The sequence below is a fragment of the Plodia interpunctella genome, chromosome 24 (assembly GCF_027563975.2).
Source record: "Plodia interpunctella isolate USDA-ARS_2022_Savannah chromosome 24, ilPloInte3.2, whole genome shotgun sequence".
NCBI lineage: Eukaryota > Metazoa > Arthropoda > Insecta > Lepidoptera > Pyralidae > Plodia > Plodia interpunctella.
In genome coordinates, this window is record NC_071317.1 from 2921599 (window position 1) to 2937869 (window position 16271).

Sequence of the window (16271 nt, forward strand, 5' to 3'; positions counted from 1 at the left end):
CAATATTCTATAATATTTAGCAGTACCTATACAGCATACAACAATCAGAATCTAGTTACTAATAAATTTAATGTGTAATAACATCGGTTATTACGAGAAAGGATTGGAGAAATCCAAATCTAAAAACTCAATCATTCATTCATGAAAATTATAACATCGATTAGGAAATTATCAAATTTTAATTTTATGTAACAGTTAATCAAAAAAATCCTTGCTCTTCGCCGTATTTTCCCCGGAAACCGCACATCTTCGACGACGACAATATATAAATAACGTACCTTATAAACCCGGTTCCTCTCGGTGAGTGTGTCGAAGATGGAGTACATGGCGTTAAGCATGGAGACTACTTCCATGGGCGTGATGCGGGAGCAGATCTCAGTGAAGGTCACCACGTCAGAGAACAAGATGGACACGCTGTCGAACATCTGAAGGATAAATACAGAATGACGGGGCTGCAAGACAACATTTGCTACAAACGTATTGAGTAAATTGGAAGTTTTTTAAAAGTTTGACACCTCTGGTGTTATATTGTATAGGCGATGCAGCCATTGGCTGCTGGGACCATTGCCCACATGCCTAATTTGCCTTCTTGGTAATGTAAAAATGTGTTCCAGAATCTATATAAGTTGAAAATATCTGTTCCTCCTTTGCTTCCTACTTTGGCTTTTTGAAACAATCTTCGGTAAATTTGTCTCAGGGGAAAAAATTCAAAATTTAACCTTTGAATCAATTAAAAATTAATATTCTTGCGAGTAACCTTAAATAATCGAGACATCAAACATGAAAGCTTGGTTCAGCATGCATGCATGCATAACGAATAAAGTGTCATGCAAACACATTTTACTTTAATAATCACGCTCACGCTACATTAAAGTATCTCGCAGTTACTTAATCCATTGAAAAACAAAGAAACAGTAAAAACTAAGTTTATGAGATCTTTGGAAAATAATTACGAACGCTTAAGCCGATCTAGAACCTTACAGTCACGGCCGCTTTGCTGGCAGATTAAGGGTTAATATTAAAGGGTATAAACCCCACAGCTTCGAGCATAATCCCTATTATTGGTTTACAGTGTATACAAGGCTTTTATGTTCTATATTCTGAGGGATTTTCGCTAGTTTCAGATATATGTTGTTGGGTTTATACGACTGTCCTAAGTGCTACAAAACATTCCAGACATAAATGCCTAGGTAGTATGTCATCTATCTTGCTATTTACTTTACTATCAAGTTGAATAACGTCAACAAGTCACACGTGTATCATCTTAGTTAAGTTGAATACATTTTAACTTTGAAAAATTTGATGTAGATTTTTTTAAATCACCCTAATTTGTATTTTGATTTATCCAAGTTTCAAGTTCAAGTTTTTTTAATGGACCTAGATAGAGATTTCCAAAATATCGAATAAATATATAAACACATATATAACAATGCAAATACTTAATTATGCAAATAAATGCTATATTTCACCTATATTTGTTATATTCTACCCATGAACCAAATTTCATAATAATCGGTCCAGTAGATTTTGCTTGAAAGACTAACAAACATACATCCTTACAAAGTTTGGCTTTTATAATATTAGTAGGATTAGTAAGATTTATTCTGCCCCTAGTGTCAAGCAGTTGCAATTGTGCATTGGTAACATTATCTGCTGGAGTATAATTCTTCCTCTCTAAAGCCAACATCGCGGTCTATTTTAGATATTTCATTATAGCACTACAACATGGATGAATCTTTTGGCTTCTGACATAGCACCTTGTCTTTTTGTTCAGAAGTAGGTATGTCATTTAATTATACAAGCTTTTCCTACCTATGGCTTCGCCCATTTGTGTTTCTCTTCCAAAAATAATCCAAATATTTCTTACCTGTCGCATTATTTGCAGAACGTGTAATTGTTGATTGTGATACCTGACTTCGTAAGTGTAACACCGAATACTTCTCTTGTTTCTTTCACTTTCCCATTTCAATTCCCGTTACATGCTTGGACTCCTTTCCCATTTATATTTTATATTATAACTCACCTCACAGGTATCTATAGGGTTCTCCCCATTCCTTAGCCTGTCCGCCACCTGCTTCGGTATCATCTGGTACAACAGCTCGTCTGTCCTCTTCATCTCCTCGTCCAATTTCCTCATAGACTCCTCCAGTTTCTTACTCTTCTGCTGTTCCTGGTCCAGAGCTAGTTTCAGTTCCACAGATTGCTGCGTGCCAGCCAGCATTAGATCTCTGGAATTGTTCATAATTGTCCGTTTATTAGCTTGAGAATCTAACATGGGTTTACGCCAAGATTCTTCCTAAGTCCGGTCTAGTCCGGCTCAAACGCTACTAGTTAGCTTTGAGGCCAACTTTTTGGGAAGAAACTGAAGAAATACTGGTATTAAACCCAAGTTGAGATGGGTGGGGAAAAATAATCAGAACTTGAGCGGGAATTGACCCACGCTCCTGCCTAACCGAGATACCACTGCGCTAAAGCTGCTAAATTAAAAGCTTGCATCGCGCTATTGGTTCCAGTAAACGTCAAGGCCCATTCTGTATTTGATAATGATAAATAAAGACATTTAACTGACATCTCAACATGGATGGGTTTACTACCAGTAATTCCCGTTCAAGTTCTAATTATTTGTTCATCTCATTAAATATTTTTAAAACTTTACTTTACTTTTTGAATTGTTTGCATTATGTTGACATAGTTACGAACCTACTGAAGTCATGCATGGATAAGTCGTTGATGTAAAGCCCGGTGGAGACCAAGGCTGAGAGGTCAGGCATCACCGGAGTGCCGAGGTACATCATCATGCGCCAGTTGTCCATGTAGATCATCTGACCTGCAATATACGACTGGTTTAGTTGACGACCTGTGGTGCAGAGGCACAATCCGATGAACAAATGTTCATTTTATTCAATTCCCCAATTCCCCACTCGCTTGTTGTTTATGTGTCGGTCATGAATTCGGCGATTTCTATAATATGACTGCGACATACGACCACATCGTGAAAATCCGATTGGTAAAAGGTGACGAAGTACGAATACTTATCATGTTACTTCGACGACCTCGGTGGCGCAGTGGTAAAGTTCTTGCCACTGAACCGAGAGGTCCCGTGTTCGATCCCCGGTCAGGTCATGATGGAAAATGATCTTTTTCTGATTGGCCCGGGTCTTGGATGTTTATTTATATATGTATTTGTTATAAAATATAGTATCGCATAATATAACACAAGTCTCGAACTTACTTTGGGGCTAGCTCAATCTGTGTGTTTTGTCCTTATATATTTATTATTTATTACTTATCATAATCAATAGCACATCAACCTACCCAAAGTCATTGCAAATTCGTCGCTATTGCCGCGTTATAGAAGTTTATTCATGGTAACTTGATGTGCTGTTGACTGTATCAAAATATAAAATTGTGAATTTCTAACAAAATTGCATCTGTCTGTTGAATGCAAATGATGTACTCGTCTAGAGTTCACAGAATCGTGTATGATATAATAGAATATTACTAAGAAAGAAAATGTATACAGAAGTGCAAACGTGATTTGTAAAAGTTGTAAAAAAGATGTGATGAGGATTCATATCGTTAAACTGAATGACATGTTGTAATTGTAACTGAGTGTTAAACAGAATATTAATAAATTATAGTTAATAACAAATTACAGAGAACGTAACTTGGATTGTACAATTTAGTGCATGAAAAAAAAATCGATCATAAAAGTTATATCCCAATGAGTGTCTAAGTTTTCTCTCTCTATTTCTGCTGGTTATCCATGTGCACATAAATTTTAATGTAACTCACAGAAATACATCGTTTTTTGTGTGATATACCCAACTAAATTAGGTGATAGGTAGCTAATTTATCTTGTATGTACAAATGCGTTTTGACAAATAGCCGTCAAAGATTCACAATCGTATTACGACTCAGCATTTTAAATTAAATTAAATAAAAAAATATTTTCTGCAACGTTAATTTAAAACGTGCAATGTGGACTGTTTGTCAAAAGGCGCTGTGCTAGTCTAGATCCAATCTTGTGCCTTTGCAATAAGGTGCCTACGGACCGTCTACCTTTGAGATGTAATTTTATATGGTCAGGCAATCGTCTCCCGTCATAAGCAAAGCGCTTCTTAGTAGTAGTGACGCCTGGAAAATGTAATGGGATTAGGTACTAATGTTTCTACACAATGAGGTGTGTGGTTCCGCCCTAGAATAGGACTATCCCATATTCATATATATACTGTCGTACTAAGAGCCATGCCCGATTGCTCCGTTATGCTCGTTGTCCGTCGACGGATTAACCCAAAACAACGTAGAAATTGTATGAAATTTTGTTACATTCGTCGACACTGTTAGTGTCAAAACCTTAAACCACAATGAATGGAGCTACAAAATGCTGCGTCTTCTCTACGGAGCATGACTCAGCAATAAGGCATGTTCTAAGGGGCACATAGCCTTAACACTTTGGCCCACCTAAAAGCTGAATTTTGTTTAAAATATTATTATAGTACATACATAGCTACATATATCAATATTTCATTTTTAACAGTTTCACCAAGTTTTATTTATTCAGAAATATTCTTCTTACATGTTCCAGTTATATTTTTTTATACGTCTCAGTTGATGCAAATAAACTTTTTATCTATCTATCATCTATGTATCTACCTTTCAGCCTCAGGTTCTTCTCGGTGACGCCGTCAGTCTCGTCGGAGAGCCGCATCAACTCGTTCCGTTTGTCCGGAGCCTTGTCGTGCATGGCTGCCTCCACCGTCACCAGCTCGAAGATGTTGTTGGTGCGGTTCAGAATCTGCAGTATCGAAATTATTATTTTTTTCTTTCAAGGAAATATATCGGTTAAAGTTAAGGCTGACAGCAATATTACGAGTATTTGCAATTCGAATGTTCGCTGTAAATTCGCAACTGTAATGCCGTCTATACACTATCGCGGTGCAGTTTGCCGAACTTAAATGTTTACGTAATCGCGTCTGCATCTGTCCAAGTTTGGCGATAGTGTGTAATTGGAATAAAAATTGTGTATCTAATTATTTTAAGCACTCTGTTACATTTGGTTGATATTTGCAAAAACGTAGTCAAGGACATACCGCAATGTACCTAGGTATGTGGAAAATAAACAACTTCCTTTTACGTATGATAGAGGCGATTAAATTATGTAAAATTTTCAGATTTCATTTATTTGTAAGTACCTATTTCTTCAAAACTTTGATGCAATAAAAAAGATTAAATTTATTGAAATTATAGATAAGTAAGACGTAATACATCATAAGACGGTTTGCTCCAAAATGCTCGAAACACTTCAAAAAGACTAAATCATATGTGTAAGTGTAAACCAGCTACAATAAAATAATAAATACATATGCAAGGAAAAACGCACTGTTTGAAATTTGAAAGCAATGAGAGGCCGGACCAGATCGAACCAGTTGGTGATCTTCTTCCCCACCAGGTCTGGCAGGATCACCATCAACGAGTTACCGATGCTTCGCACTACCATGTCTGATCTAAAACAATATAATTAGCTATACTAAATAAAAATGCAAAATTAAAACTTTTAAAAAACTTAATTCAATATCATTTGCGCCATTAGATAATAATTGCGCTCACATCATTCTCATTTACTTTTTATTCTAGGTTTTTGGTTGGCAAAGAAAAGCCGTTTATCCAACAGAATACATTTTTCAAATACATACTTTTCTGCTTAATGATATTCTATTTTATTTTTAAATCGACTAAAATTTGGACCTTGTTTATTTTTCGTAAGATGATTATTTTATCTTTCTGGCAGAATTTAGGAAATTATTAATTGAATAAATGTCAATAAAAATAGTAACCTTTGTGTGCTTTTTTTAATAAAATTGAAGAAATAAAATGTTATATTAATTAAATAAATAAAAGTTTTTACATATTAAGACTTACCCAAAGACAATACAAAAGGGGAAGATCTCAAAGAGCACGGCCGCGCTGATTGGCAGATGTTTCTCCTCCCTGGTCATAGCCAGCGAAGCCAGTGTGAACGCGCGGTTGTCGAAGAACAGCTGGAAGGTCACGTGCACTGTGTCGAACAGCAATTCTTCGCGGAGGAGCTCTATCCGCATCTCCTTGTGGTAGAAGTGGCGGGCTACCTGGAAAAGGAATAGTTATCAATCTATTCCCAAAACTTTTGGAAGTAGATATCTATGACAAGTCTTCACCCTTGCAGGGAAAGTGCGCAAAAAGGGCTAAAGTGTATGTATACTTTAACCCTTTTTATGAATAACGAAGTAGTTACTTCACTGATATAAAACTAATTTAAAAGTAAATTAAAACATAATTTAAAAATTAGTTTAGGTGCAATTACATAACAAGAAGGCGCTGCCACATTTACCGATGAATGGATAAAAAAAATATGTTATCCTTAACTGATGTTTTTTGTAGGTTTTTTTAACGTAGAAGTAAAAACAATGGAAAATATTGTTAGTGTTAGTGTCTATAAAAAATAGTAAAACTTAGTTTTGTATAAACAGAAATATACTTTCGTCAATCTGTTTATCAGGGGGCGTAGCTCAGATGGTAGAGCGCTCGCTTAGCATGCGAGAGGTACCGGGATCGATACCCGGCGCCTCCAAATTTTGAACTTATTTTGGTTTCTAGTTTTAGTTTTTTTTTTAAATCCTAATTAGGTATGTAGCTCAGCTGTTACAAAAATATTATGCATGATTGACAACAAATCGTGTTTACAAGGCAAATCGAAACATTCTAAATTTAACCATTGATTTAATTTAATTGTCGATTTATAAATCGAAACATACAAACAAAAAATTACCGAAAAGAGGACTGTCCAAAAATCATCTCACCTCCCTGATTTGCCCCATGGCATAGTAGACAAAACCTCTTCGTTTCGACCTGTAATGTAGCGTGAGTCCCTGTCTTGTCTCATTTTCACATATGAAACTCGGTGCCCTCATTCTGGGGTAACTGAACTTTAAATATTCGTGTAAGTTGTCCAATCCATTGAGAAAATCCCTCATGTGTCGGCCCAACACTGATAAGACTCTGTCATAGCCATATTGTGAGACGAAGCCGACGAAATATACTCCCATTTGGTCCATGAACTCTCGTTCTGATATGCCTAGTACCTGTGGGAATAAAATAGCAAAGATTTAGATCACAAACTTATATACAAAATTAAGTTCTAAAGGATAATCTATCAAAATATTTGGTTTGGTCTAGAGGAAGTAGGTAGGTATTATAATAATCTATGGAACTACTAAATTTTGAAGTACCTATCTATTTTCCATAATTACATTAAAATGTAATGTAAAATGAAAGAATTGAATTTTTGTCACAAGCTATTATGGTCGAGAAGAGGTCATCAGAGATATGTTGTTATATTCAACGCCTTACAAAAAAATCATGTCAATCGTATCCTCGCCGGAAGCCGATCCTAAACGCACCATCAGGTCATGCTTATTACACCTAGGTAATGCATTGTTAGGAAATTGAAGCAATATGTAAAATTTCAACTCTGTAGGACAAGCAGAACTGCGGAAGTAGGTGAGGGAAATTTAACTTGCAAGATATAATTACAGACAATCGATGCAGATTATAAACTATAAATATTATTATAGGTTTAAGAAATAAATAAATACACAAACTGAACGGAAATTTCAACAACTTAAACAATCGGGGATGTAACTCAGTGGTAGAGTGTCTGCTTCGCATGCTGAAAGTCCTGGGTTCAAATCCCAGCATCTCCACAAAACGTTCATTTTTGTTTTGTTTTATAGCAATGTTTTTTATTATCTAACTCAATTCTTTTAATTATTTGTTTGTTTGAGATAACTTAATTGCATAAAAGCACATACCGAACCAACATCGAAACAAAATTAGAACACCTTCACACCACAACACCGCCTTCTAGGCGGTGTGGGCGGTGCGGACTTATTTCTTATTCTATAAATGAAGGGATCTCTTTCATACAATAGAGAGCAATTATTTTTATAATAATATTATAATAAATTAGTTATAGAAAATTATTTAATATTATTTTTTTATTAAATCAAGCTCGTAACCCTTACATGAGTTCTGGGTAGTCAGTTGTTATTTGAAGAAAATAAATCAACTACTAAAAATAATAAAAAAATAACAAAATTAAGAAAATATTATGGCCCATGAGGGGATCGAACCCGCGACCTTCGCGTTATTAGCACGACGCTCTAACCAACTGAGCTAATGGGCCGATGATGCGACTGTTGAAATTTACTATCATTATAATTAGGGTACACTATTCAACGGAAGTCGAAGATTTTTTAGAGATCTTTTCAAGGAATCTTGGGAGTATCACCAGATGTATGATATGAACATTCAATGTAATATTGTTATTTTATTAAAAAACTTACAATACAGATAAATATAAAAATAAACTAAAAATAAACTAAAACTAAACGTTTAAAACTAAAATTAAAAATAAACGTTTATGATACCGCTCAATTTCCCATTAATATTTTTGTCGTTTTGTATGAGACAGGCACTGAATTCATAGTAATTTTGAAATCTAAGGAGTTAGATAGGCCGGGTAGTGGTATGGAAATGTTCTAATCATGCTAAAATTATTATTTTTTGTAGTGAATAAATTCAAAAACTACTTGACCGATTGTGGTGAAAATTCGCGTTCAAAACGTTCAGAAGCATCTAATATAGGAGCATCTCATTCCAAACACAACGTTGTCCTACGCCAATGAAAATAGATTTACCTCTTGAGCAGTCTTCGCGAGCCTGGTGATAAGGTTCTCGGGGTAGACCTGGTGGACGGAGAAGGAGGGTTGTTCCACCCCCGCCTGCCGCCTTATGTCTTCCCACCGCTCCTCCCCATATGTCTGGCGGATGTACTCCGCCATGTTTTCCAGGAGCAACCCGTACATTTTGGCTGGAGAAAATAAATTTGGAAATTTACTAGGTATATTATTATACCTATCACCTGTTTACCCGCGGCATCGCTCGCTTAAATGCCCTCGGGAACAGATTTTTCTTCTTATTAAAATGGGTTTGAGATAAAATATCTATAGCGCATTTAAAATACAAACAGCGCCATCTAGTATTTTTAATGTAAAGTTTATTTTATTAATATTTCATTTAATCAGAGCGCCATCTAGAGGGAATTCCAGGGTTTGTGAGGATGTGTGTAACGTGTATGTTTTTTTTCTCTTTCACGCAAAATCTACTGGAACGATTATTATGAAATTTGATACACGGGTAGGGTTTATGTCGAAATTCCCACGAGAGACCCGGGGCGTAGCTAGTAACCCGAATGAAGCCGGGACGGGCTGCTAGTTAATTAGCTAAGTAACCGATATAAAAGCTAAGTTTAGTATATTAGCTAAGTACCTATATAGGTTATTCGAATAACTTTGCAATACATATTTGATATTTGATATATATATAGGTTCAATCATAGATAAAAGAAATATATGTTTAATTTTATCTATGGGTTCAATATAAACAGTTACAGTATCAGTTATTAAAAGTCATTGCTTGTGTTTCTTAAGTGATCATTATAAAGTTAATGAAATAGGAAACCCAAGTTTTAATAATTGCAAATTAAATTGATTTAAGACAAATCATATTTATGTGGCTACATGTTTAATTAGGACCAAGGACACGAAATCCCTCAGGGGGCTTTATCCCTTAGATCAAAGAAAGAAAATCCATGCTCTACGATTCATCAGCACAGTAATAGGTATTGCAAAGTTATTCGACTTTTTATAGTAAACTAGCGGCCGGTCCCGTCTTCGCTCGGGTAAAAACATGATAATAAAAAAACCTAAGCACGGGGACTTCTAAGGTCCCGTGCTCCAACTGATGACGTTATTGTACAGTGAATCAGTAAATAGTTTTCCCTATATGATTCAAAAAAAATCGGAACCATTCTTTAATAGGAGTTAATTTATTTTTTGTATTCCTCGAAGCGCACTTTTTTGGTGCGGTTCGTCGGGTGCGCTCAAAACAAGTGCGCTTCGAGGAATACCTCTCATAAGCTCCAGCGATTGGCGCTCTTAAATAGACAAACAATTCACCTTTACTTATTATTCTTAAAGATATCATAATACAAGTTTCATTAAAATATGGACAAATAACATCTCAAAAGTCTTCACGTAGGGAGATGGGAAAATCAAAATCTAAATATTTACGACACCGTCTGCGCCGCCCCGGTCGCCTACTATTTCCCGATTGCTCCCTCCATTTGTCCCCCACATCGGGAAAAAGGAGGGGAAATTTTTGTTTACCCGCGACTAGAAGATTCTAGTCGCGGGTAAACAAAAATTTCCCCTCACAACAAGACAAGACAAGGGAAGATTCCCTTGTCCACGATCCACCATTATCACAGTGTTTCGCGGTGGTAGCGAAAAAAATATCAAAATTGTCATGTTATAATTCGACAATTGGCGAATATCGTAGCGGGTATAAGTAGTTTTTTAATTACAATTTATTTTTAACAGTGTTTTGTGATCAAGTGATATTTGTGATCTTACGAACTATAAAGACCCCTAAATCGTTGGGACAGTATAAAATCGTAAATAAAAACAATGTCCCGTTTTATTTATTCAAATCACTTTGCTAGAATGGTCCTCCAAATTGGTATTTTGTTTATCCATGTCTCTGTTTGATACAGAGAGTGACAAGAGGAATAGATTCGAAGCAGTAAATACGTTGAGCGCGGCCCAATTTACTTCAATGTTACATGATATTTATTTAAGTACATGAAGAGATTATTACTCTTAGGTTTTGGCGAACCATATTGGGTATTCAGGCAACTTCTTTGGTAAGTACGAGTATTTATGATTTTGATTACATCCCAATCCCAACTATTGTTAGAAATTTATTTATATAACATGTAAGGATTGCATTTGCTTGCTCATGTAACACTATTGCTAGTAAGTCTATAAACACTTTTTAAAGACTAGCGAAAATAATAAGCACAGGTTAAAAAAATATAAAAAATGATTTTATGAAAAATGGAACTCGGCTTCCTCGCCCCAAACCATCCATCAATGGTTGTGTATTCAAAATATCGTATAATTCTTATCAGGAACTTCTGAGGCTTTCCCGAAATGACGCGAATAAATTTGCAGTCGAACCCTGAGCTATAGCTAATCTTTGCGTAATTGTCTTCCTGACAAACTGAATTCTTTAGTTTGCTTGTCTGCCTGTAATCAAATTTTGCAAGTCAGATTTATTCTATGCGGAGTTGAAATTACCCACGTCACTTCAGTTTCAGTTCTGCAGTTATTATGATAAGCATGACCAGATGGTGCACTGCTCCTAACGAAGGAACTCCTCAACGGTTTACAGCACAGACATGGGTTTTTTGTTAAGCGTTAAATGTCACAAGATCTCTCTGACGACAATAAAAGCTTAAGCACCTCATAATCCCAAGCCCACAGCCACAGCTCACACATACACTCAATCCATTACAATTTTCGTTTGCATTTTATTCCTCACATGTTTAGGCATTATCAAAATCGAAATCAAATCATTTATTCAGAAATTAGGCCTTCACAGGCACTTTTTCACGTCATATTCTAAATTAAATGATGTTTACCAAAGCTACAAACTACTAGCATTCGGAACGACCACTACTGAGAAGAAATGCCGAAAGAAACTCATTCAAACAGTGTTGGTCCCTATCATGCCAGAAGGGCTTGCCATTTTTTAAATAGGTATAAATTTATGTATAATTTTTTATTATAAAAAAAAGTCGTCCATTACGCCTGTCTGTCTGCACGAAATAAACTCAAAATCTACCGGACGGATTTTTGTGCGATTTTCACCTATAGATAACGTTATTCCTGAGGAAGGTTTAGGAATTCATTACCTATACAATTTATTATGTTATGTATTTAATTAAATTATATAATTTATTATGGTTAACCGAGCGAAGCAAGAACAGGCCGCTAGTTTCATATGAAACAAGACAATAAGTATTTAGTAGTTACGTTTCTATTAGTATCAACATTTTGAAGCAAAGGCCAAATAGTGCCTCGGGGCGAGCGCTGGAAACATAACATACGGGCTCGTGAAGGGTCGAGGCTGTGAAAACTTTTGACGACGAGAGATGGGTTTGGTACGTCCTGGCCCAAACTGGGCGTAAAGTTTACGCCTGGGCGAAAATGTGGCATAAACATTTTTTAAATTTTTTTCTAAACTAAACCCTGTAGTCTCTAGTGACGACATATTTTGACAACGAGGCACGTTTTTTTTACAACGAAAAAATTATACTTTCTTTTGAATTTACCTATGTTTGTTACAAAATAATATATAATACTATCGATCCGTCCCGCCTTCGATCGGATAAAACCTTCCTCAGGAATCACTTATCACGCATCATCTTTCACGCAACAAAATCCGTTACGTAGTTTTAAATATCTAAGGACAGACAGACAGCGGGAAGCTAGTTTGTCTTATACTATGTAATGATGTTCTAGAGACCTCCAGTTCATTTTCATCAAATAAACAATATTACAGTTTTCTAAAAAAAATTCCGGTTGGTGCGATTGAGAGTAAAACAACTTGTTTGAGACAACACTTTAAAAAATGGACTTATTTTATCGAAGCTGAAGTTTTATTTATATCCAAAAACCAACAGAATGTTGTTTATAAACAAACCTTATCTAGCTATTACTTATTATTTTCAATGAAAGTCATAAATTACGAGTTCGGCTGTACTCGAATATAATCCCGAGGGATCGGTTACGGAAGTTGCGCTAGATAGACTCGCGTCATGTCTCTATCATCTGAAAGTATTCCCGGTTCCTTCTTCACCCATGGAGCGTCAGAGCCCAAGGTCCGTTTTGCAATTTTTCAGACTAGCTATACGAAATCTAGTCGCGTTTCGCGGTGCTCGCGGAATATCGCGAAGTGTCTAGTGCTCTATACACAAACACAATTAACTGTACCTACATATTATATGCATTTATCTTATGTAACACCTGTTTCATAAGACGCAGTCACCTGACTGCGTCCTGAATTTGACCGAATTTCACTACAAATTCGCTCACCGCCTCTGCAATATGGGGAAATATCTAGAAGAAATGTAAGCATTAGATCACACACTTTTGCTCGTGACTGTACTTTTGCGTTCTCATTCACACGTTCGCCAAATACTAGTCTCATGCAAAATAGGGTTGCAAACAAATTATTTAAACAGCCTAACCTAATATATCCGAATTTCGGCTTTATTTTAAAGGCGTTTAAGTTAGAAATTGAGTGATATGGAAATATTTAGGTCAGATTTGTGAATACTAGTACAAAGGAACGATATATTCGCAAAGCTATTGGTTCTGCTCAATGAACAGTTGGCGAAAAATCTATTGTGTTATTATCGATAGTTTATCTCAAATGTTATGTTCTACCTTTGTACAATATTGATAGTGCTGGTTTCCTAATGAACGAGGTAACCTTTTGACAGAAGCAAGTGATGCTCTATGAAAGGTATTATACACCAGTCAGATTGATATACGAACCATATACGAACATAGGAACCATTGGATCGAACTTGCGACTTCTCGAGCTTTAAACTGTGTTATAATTTATAATACGGATGCCCGTATTATAAATTATAACACCTATGCAGGTGAAAATTATGAACTAGCGTTCAAAATATAATTTTCACAGTTTTATACCTAAACCATAGATGTATTAATTAATATTAGTTTATTTAGTTATTAATTAATAGATAGTCTGATTTGAAATCGGAATATCTACTCGTATTAGTAAAATTGTACAAAAATCCGTTCGGTAGTTTTTGAGTTTATCGCGTTCTTACAGACAGACAGGGGGACTTCTTTTTATAATATGTAAGGATAAGTTTGGTTGTTATGATATCTTATATTGCATTCCCCTGCACTGGGCCACTGAAACTATTTTATTTCAAATAAATAAAAAATGAAAATAAAATTACATTGGAAAAATATTATTAAGTAGGTTAAATTTATTATGTCAAAACATACCTAAATGTATATTAGCAAAATCCTTCATTTTTCTGTTACAACCCATAGAACAACTATAATAGGGCAATTTAATCGATAACAGCGACTAAATAGACTCATATAACTTTACGACCACCGTATTAAGGAAGCAGGCACTTCAGTATTCTTTATAAGGATGACAAAACACAATGTGATATTGAAGCTAATAATAGCCTCCACATGTTATTCTATACGCGATCACCGGACAAATCTATGTATTGTATCATAAATCATTTATTTATATTCTTTTAACTATTTACCTTTGTAGAATCTTACAATTAAGTATACTGACTCTTGCTTGTGGCTTCACACGGTTGAAGTTCTTCGACTCATTTTCTGGGATGAAACGTACACCATGTCCTTCTCCGTATTTCTAACTATACTTATGTATGTAAAGAGGAAGAATTATGTGAATAATTTACTAGCTGTTTACCCGCGGCATCGCCCGCTTAAATGCCCTCGGGAACTGTATTTTCTTCGTATTAAAACGAGATTGGGATTGTTGAATTGAAATATCCGTAGCACATTTAAAACACACAGCGCCATCTGGTGTTTTTATATTTGGCGCCACCTATCATAGGTTTTTCGCAAATACAATAGTTATTTCCGGGTTGACAGGTACCCTATGTCCTTTTCCATACTCTTAATTATATATACTTGTGCGATATTTCAAGAAGATTGGTTGAGTCGATAACGCGTGTAAGAGGAAACAAACTTACTGTAACATGAAGATCTTTACAATAACACGTTATTGAATTGAAAACTATATTTGCAGTCAGTCAGGTTACAAAGATAATGCAGTGTAGAGGGAGGGACCATACATAAATACATAAATTAAAAACATAAAGCTCGTCGCTACTTATACTTTACACTCACTTTCACATTTATAATATTAGTTGGGATTGAGATTATTGTTTTACCCGAGCGAAGGCGGGGCGGGTCGCTACCATTATGAAGCCAAAGTAAGTTTTTGTTTGTTATCTTTTCTCTCGCTTTATTTGCCCAGGAAGTTGGACATCTTCTGTCTCATTTGGGTGCAAGTTGCCTTGTGTTTAGTTTTCGTGACACAGACGGTGTCGTTGAAAGACAACGAAAAACCATTGAATTAGTAGGTACTCCGTACAACGGAGTACCTACTAATTCCATGCGAAAAACTCACATGCAACACATGACTACATGCCATGACTCACGTCCGCAGGATCCCAGTAAATACCAATTGAACACGGAGTATGCGCAATTAAATTATACTAACGTGTACATAATTGCGAATCCTTATGATCACTTGCCAGTGTGATTTGATTGTGTGCGTCAGTACTCCTAAACTGGCTGAGTATAGGTCGTCTACGAGCTACTAGCTTTTGCCCGCGGCTTCGCCCGCGTAAATTCCCCACGGGAACAGTTATTTTTACGGGATGAAAAATAAGACTATCTTATGTAACGTCTCAAGAAAATTATTTGAATAAAGAGAGCGTGAAGAAGGTAACAAACTTACTTTCGCATTTATAATATTAATGAGGACGAATTATTCTTATTACATATCTACATGGATAAGACTAATAGGACTAACTTAAATTTCAATTAATTCCAAAAAATAATACGGGGCACCCCGAAGCTCGGGATCAGCGTGACATTATGAATATTTGTCTCTGACGTCAACTCTTTTTAGGAATGCTGTTGTCGCCTCATGCTACGTCCATGGGAAGTAATACTTATAAATATACATTAATTACATAGTATGAAAAATAAATACCTAGATAGTAAGGAAATTAAAGATTAGATTTCTTCCCATTTTATTCCCTAAAATCTATTTGGGTTACGTCGAACTTTTTAGGTTAAAACTGGCAATAAATGTAAAACCATATCTGAATAAAAGAAGTAAATCACAGAAGGGTGAATACAATGACTTTACGTTATCATATTACATCGTAAATCGCATGCATAGTCGATCGCTCATACAAAGTCGTGAATTTATTGTAAAATGACGTTTGTCTGGAAGTGACACGCGGCTAAGTGGACTTTCCGGAATGAAATAGGGAAATGTTGGGAATAAAGAAATACGGATTTACTCATAACCACAGATTATAATAATAACACTTCCAGTAGGTACCCAACCAAGTGTATAATAGCTCACTTCTTCATTCCGGTTTTTAATCGGTTGAAGACATTCGCGAAGCGGGCGCTGCGCCGGGGAATATGATTGAAAATATTTATTTATTTTCAACTTTTGACTAACCAATCAAACAAACGTAAACCTTGTCTGTT

The 16271-nt window shown here is 35.7% G+C and overlaps 1 protein-coding gene and 3 non-coding genes across 6 annotated transcripts in view; 2 read left to right on the forward strand and 2 right to left on the reverse strand.

Annotated features, from left to right (window-relative positions):
- Gyc88E (Guanylyl cyclase at 88E) overlaps positions 1-16271 on the reverse strand; it is a 55716-nt gene that overhangs the window by 7361 nt on the left and 32084 nt on the right. The window contains exons 2-10 of one of the 3 annotated variants that reach the window (XM_053763384.1): positions 8739-8911; positions 6840-7121; positions 5923-6128; positions 5384-5507; positions 4657-4798; positions 4063-4137; positions 2701-2827; positions 2024-2228; positions 279-425 (exon numbers count right to left, since the gene is read on the reverse strand). In XM_053763384.1, coding sequence (XP_053619359.1) covers positions 279-425; positions 2024-2228; positions 2701-2827; positions 4063-4137; positions 4657-4798; positions 5384-5507; positions 5923-6128; positions 6840-7121; positions 8739-8906 — 1476 coding nt within the window. In that variant the 5' untranslated portion in view covers positions 8907-8911. Of the gene's footprint in view, positions 1-278; positions 426-2023; positions 2229-2700; positions 2828-4062; positions 4138-4656; positions 4799-5383; positions 5508-5922; positions 6129-6839; positions 7122-8738; positions 8912-16271 lie in introns of those variants that run through there. The other 2 variants (XM_053763386.1, XM_053763387.1) reach the window with 2 other exon arrangements.
- Positions 6538-6610, forward strand: TRNAA-AGC (transfer RNA alanine (anticodon AGC)). Its single transcript has one exon. It is a non-coding gene; the product is annotated as a tRNA-Ala (tRNA).
- Positions 7671-7742, forward strand: TRNAA-CGC (transfer RNA alanine (anticodon CGC)). The gene has a single exon. It is a non-coding gene; the product is annotated as a tRNA-Ala (tRNA).
- On the reverse strand, positions 8151-8224 carry TRNAI-AAU (transfer RNA isoleucine (anticodon AAU)). Its single transcript has one exon. It is a non-coding gene; the product is annotated as a tRNA-Ile (tRNA).